General features: G+C 46.2%; 1 protein-coding gene across 1 annotated transcript in view; it reads right to left on the bottom strand.

The window, feature by feature from the left end:
• LOC106536518 (metabotropic glutamate receptor 7) overlaps window positions 1-5,687 on the bottom strand; it is a gene marked incomplete at its 5' end in the record, with an annotated part of 23,286 nt that overhangs the window by 15,657 nt on the left and 1,942 nt on the right. Inside the window, 1 exon segment of the mRNA XM_014033813.1 lies at window positions 3,289-3,428. Coding sequence (XP_013889267.1) covers window positions 3,289-3,428 — 140 coding nt within the window.

The following is a 5,687-nucleotide window of genomic DNA, read 5'->3' as shown; positions in this document are numbered from 1 at the left end:
GTGTGTGTGTGTGTGTGTGTGTGTTATTAACGTGTGGTTTATAGGGATTTAGTTAATTTGCAGACTCATCAGCAGCAGCAGCTGTTTGGATGAATGCAGCTGGTAATCCTGCACCGCTGATAGGAACAATTTAATCCTCACACTGTGAGGGAGATTACAGGGAGGTGACACTTTGACGACTTAATCCCATATTTGCTCAGTTTTGCTGTCAGCTCATGTGTTATTATGTGACTGTACTTTAGTGAACCATCATTAGGTTGTTTCATGTCTGACTCAGAGCTTCCTAAAGAAACAGAATAACTGTTTCAGCTCTGGTGTGTTCCTCTCTCTGCTCCTGAACAAACCGTCCACACTGTCCCGTCTGACCTGTGACAAACCAGCAGTGTTTCAGCTCATCCATTACACCTGTCACCTTTACAGAGGGCGGCTCCATGTCGACACTGCTGTCAACAGGGCGTCTCCATGTCAACACTGCTACAACAGGGCGGCTCCATGTCAACACTGCTGTCAACATGGAACGCCCTGTCGACACTGCTGTCAACAGGGCGGCTCCATGTCAACACTGCTGTCAACATGGACACTCCCTGTCGACACTGCTATCAACATGGACACGCCCTGTCGACACTGCTGTCAACATGGACACGCCCTGTCGACACTGCTATCAATAGGGCGTCTCCATGTCAACACTGCTGTCAACATGGACACGCCCTGTCGACACTGCTATCAACAGGGCGGCTCCATGTCAACACTGCTACAACAGGGCGGCTCCATGTCAACACTGCTGTCAACATGGAACGCCCTGTCGACACTGCTGTCAACAGGGCGGCTCCATGTCAACACTGCTGTCAACATGGACACGCCCTGTCGACACTGCTATCAACAGGGCGTCTCCATGTCAACACTGCTATCAACAGGTCGTCTCCATGTCAACACTGCTATCAACAGGGCGTCTCCATGTCAACACTGCTGTCAACATGGAACGCCCTGTCGACACTGCTGTCAACAGGGCGGCTCCATGTCAACACTGCTGTCAACATGGACACGCCCTGTCGACACTGCTATCAACAGGTCGTCTCCATGTCAACACTGCTATCAACAGGTCGTCTCCATGTCAACACTGCTATCAACAGGGCGTCTCCATGTCAACACTGCTGTCAACATGGAACGCCCTGTCGACACTGCTGTCAACAGGGCGGCTCCATGTCGACACTGCTATCAACAGGGCGGCTCCATGTCGACACTGCTGTCAACATGGACACGCCCTGTCGACACTGCTGTCAACAGGGCGGCTCCATGTCGACACTGCTCTCAACATGGAGACGCCCTGTCGACACTGCTATCAAAAGGGCATCTCCATGTCAACAATGCTGTCAACAGGGCGGCTCCATGTCAACACTGCTGTCAACAAGATGGCTCCATGTCAACAATGCTGTCAACAGGGCGTCTCCATGTCAACACTGCTGTGAACAGGGCAGGTCCAATAAATACTTCTGTTGCTGTGAATACTTCTTGTCACCAGGGGGCGCTGCAGTGGCAGTGTGGGGAAGAAGAGGCTGGGTTTGAGGCTGTGAGGAGGATATAGAAGGACTTTATTCTTTGATGGCCTCTCTACAGCTGCTGTGACATCATCAGTCTTTGTCAAACAGCAGATCTGATGTTCTTCCTGCTGAATCACAGTTAAACCTGATTGGTCAGTTTGAAACTCAGAGATCTGAAGCAGGAAGTTGTAGATGTATTGATCTGACTGGACTGATCAGGTTTTAGATGTGTTTAATAATCTGTACTGATGTGTGTTTAGTTCTGACAGCAGATGGGTTTAGTTTTAGTTTTAACTCCAACAGAAACATTATTCAACTACAGACATGAAAAAAATCCCTCCCTCCCTCAGTTTTTACTGATTAAAACATAATAAATGGATCTGGTCCTAATCAGGTCCTAAATTCATTCAAAACTAAGCTCAAGGGAACACAAACCCCCATCAGATTCCACTGTGTCATTATTATTTTAATGGCCGTAATAAAAAATGATGGAGCTGTAGATCTGGGACATGAAGGCAGACTGAGCCGGTGTCTGATGGAGCAGGTAAATCCAACAGCAGGAAGACGAGGGCTGAGAGGATCCAGGAGGCCTCCTCTCTGCTGCACACATCAGGTTTGTCACGGCAGCACATTAAGATAATTGATCTGAACACATCGGGACAGAAAGCCCTCCGGGGAGAGGAGTTTTCTTCTTCTCTCACTCTGTTAACAGCCAGTTCAAACAAAGGTTACTCTGCTGATTACTCCTCTGAGCCTCCGTGTCAAATTACCTTCTACATGTTCCTCAGCTAATTCATATCAGGTCCCGGCGCTGCGCAGGAACCTATCGTTTCTGTAATGGCTCCTCTTTGTAACGTGGAGGGCGACGCGGCGTGAAATACACACCCAGGAATTATGGGCGAGGAGCAATAATGGGAGGCCTAATGGCAACAAGTCCGCCACATCTGGAGCACCGGGGGCCGATCCGCTGAATAATTTAGTGTTGTGAAAGAGCACAGACGTGGTTCTGAATTCAGACGAGGAGGACTTGCTGAAGACCGGAGCAGACAGGAGGACCTGCTCCAACAGGTTTCCTTCAGACCTTCAGGTTCTTACACTGGTTTAGGTTCCTTTTTAAATGAGAAATTAGTTGTTTTAATTTGAAAAAAGATGATTTATTTGTTTTCTACTCAAACTTTCCAGAAGGTTTGAAGTCAGTTGGCTGTCAGAAAGTCTTCAGAGTTTTTTGGTTGTGATTTTGTCTTTTTTTCCTGCACAGATTCAGGATTCATGGTTCTGACCTACATGTTCTTTAAAAATCCTTGTTGACATCTTTTGATTCTTTTTCAGTAAAACTCTGATGTAACAATGTTTCCTCGAGAGTTTCTGCTTGAATAAATTCACTGGTCTTCAGGACAGTAGATTCACTGGATGTTTCTACTTGTTGGATCCTGACTGTCCTCAGAAAGTCCAAACTGTTAAGAACAAGTCTACAGTTCCTGAAAGACCACATCTGCTCTAACTCAGCAGCACTTTGTCTGTTAGGCCAGTCAGAACATGTTTCAGGATCAGACTAACGAAGCATCTGGAGAATTATTAGTCATTAGAGTCTTTGTCTTTGGCCCTTTGGTCTGTCTTGGTCTGAGGCTTTTCAAACCAGTTTGTATTATTTTGGGTTCAATATCAGGAAATAAGAACCCAGAGACCTTTATAAAGTCTCCTCTCATAGCTGCAGAAATCAGAGTGAAACGATTGGAAGTGATAAACTCACATTGAGCTGCAGGCTCTCCGTCCACTGACCGATTACATGGTACCCTGGCCCAGTCACGTTGTTCCACTGGTACTGGAACAGGTCGTAGCGTCCAGGAGCATCACCATTTCTGTTAAAGGTCACTGCAGTACCAGCACTTCCTGTGGAGAGAAAACAGGACAACCAGTTAAATACTCAACCAATCAGTCAATCAACCATCCAAACAACTGACCAACCAACCAACCAACCAGTCAGTCAATCAACCAACCAACCATCCAAACAACGGACCAACCAACCAACCAGTCAGTCAATCAACCAACCAACCAACCAACCATCCAAACAATGGACCAACCAACCAACCAGTCAATCAATCAATCAATCAACCAACCATCCAACCAGTCAGTCAACTAACTAACAAACCAACCAACCAACCAATGAACCAGTCAGTCAACCAACCGACCGATCGACTAGTCAGTCAGTCAGTCAGTCAACCAACCATCCATCCAACCAACCAACCAACCAACCAGTCAGTCAGTCAATCAATCAATCAACCAGCCATCCAATGAGTCAGTCAACTAACAAACAAACTAACCAACCAATCAATGAACCAGTCAGTCAGTCAACCAACCGACTGACCGACCAGTCAGTCAGTCAACCAACCATCCAACCAGTCAGTCAACTAACAAACAAACATGACCAGCCACTCGACAAACCAACCAATGAACCAACTAACTAACCAACCAATGGACCAACTAACTAAACAACCAATCGACAAACCAACCAACGGACCAACTAACTAAACGACCAACCAACCAACCAACCAACCAACCAACCAACCAACCAACCAACCAACCAACCAACTAACCAAAAACACACTAACCAACCAACTGACCAACCAACCAACTGACAAACTAACTAACCAACCAACTGACCAACCAAACAACTGACAAACTAACTAACCAACCAGATGACAACTAACTAAATGACCAACCAACCAACTAACTAACCAAAAACTAACTAACCAACCAAGTGACCAACCAACCAACTGACAAACTAACTAACCAACCAACTGACCAACCAAACAACTGACAAACTAACTAACCAACCAACTGACCAACCAAACAACTGACAAACTAACTAACCAACCAACTGACCAAACAATTGACAAACTAACTAACCAACCAACTGACCAACCAACCAACTGACAAATTAACTAACCAACCAGCTGACCAACTAACAAAAAACTAACTAACCAACCAACTGACCAACTAACCAACTGACAAACTAACTAACCAACCAACTAACCAACTAACAATTAACTAACCAACCAGCTGACCAACCGTCCGACCAGTCAACAAATCAAACAGCGTGTTTTAAATAAAGCTAAATAAACAGAAATAGTCAAAAGTACATGTTAAAGGTCCCAACACCTCCTGTCTGAAACATCCAACTACTTTCTGTGGCCCAGTATTCAGAGGGGTTCATGTGTCAGCTGAGACCACAACCTGGACTGTTCTGACCTCTGAGGGGTCCTGCAGGATTTATAATGCAGCTGATGAGGTCAGGACTGCTCTGTGAGGACCTCCTCAGCAGTAGAAGCAGAGGTTGGTTTGTGTCTGTGAGCAGTAAATCTCCAAACTGCTCTCAGATGAACACTTGGTTCCTGCTGACTGCTTTCAAACTGATGACTTCTCTCCTCACAGGTGAAGCAGAGAGAAACTAATCTGTGATGTTTACTGAGCTCTGCTGTTGGTGCTGCTCAGGGAGCCATATGCAGGTCGGATCATTTGTTCAGGATGTCAGACTGAAGCAGGGTGATGTCTTACAAAGACAACACTCAAAGAATAAAGTGAAGCAGACTGACTGCAGAACAATACAGGTGAGAACAACACAGGTGAAAACAACACAGGTGAGAACAACACAGGTGAGAACAACAGGTGAGAACAACACAGGTGAGAACAACAGGTGAGAACAACAGGCGAGAACAACAGGTGAGAACAACAGGTGAGAACAACACAGGCGAGAACAACACAGGCGAGAACAACAGGTGAGAACAATACAGGCGAGAACAACAGGTGAGAACAACACAGGTGAGAACAACACAGGCGAGAACAACAGGTGAGAACAACACAGGCGAGAACAACACAGGCGAGAACAACAGGTGAGAACAACACAGGCGAGAACAACAGGTGAGAACAACAGGTGAGAACAATACAGGCGAGAACAACAGGCGAGAACAACAGGTGAGAACAACAGGTGAGAACAACACAGGCGAGAACAACAGGTGAGAACAACACAGGCGAGAACAACAGGTGAGAACAACACAGGTGAGAACAACAGGTGAGAACAACACAGGCGAGAACAACAGGTGAGAACAACACAGGCGAGAACAACAGGTGAGAACAACACAGGTGAGAACA

This window comes from Austrofundulus limnaeus, unplaced genomic scaffold, assembly GCF_001266775.1.
Source record: "Austrofundulus limnaeus strain Quisiro unplaced genomic scaffold, Austrofundulus_limnaeus-1.0 Scaffold1856, whole genome shotgun sequence".
NCBI classification, from domain to species: domain Eukaryota; kingdom Metazoa; phylum Chordata; class Actinopteri; order Cyprinodontiformes; family Rivulidae; genus Austrofundulus; species Austrofundulus limnaeus.
The sequence above is the reverse complement of the archived record's forward strand: the minus strand, read 5'-3'. Positions and strand labels throughout refer to the sequence as shown.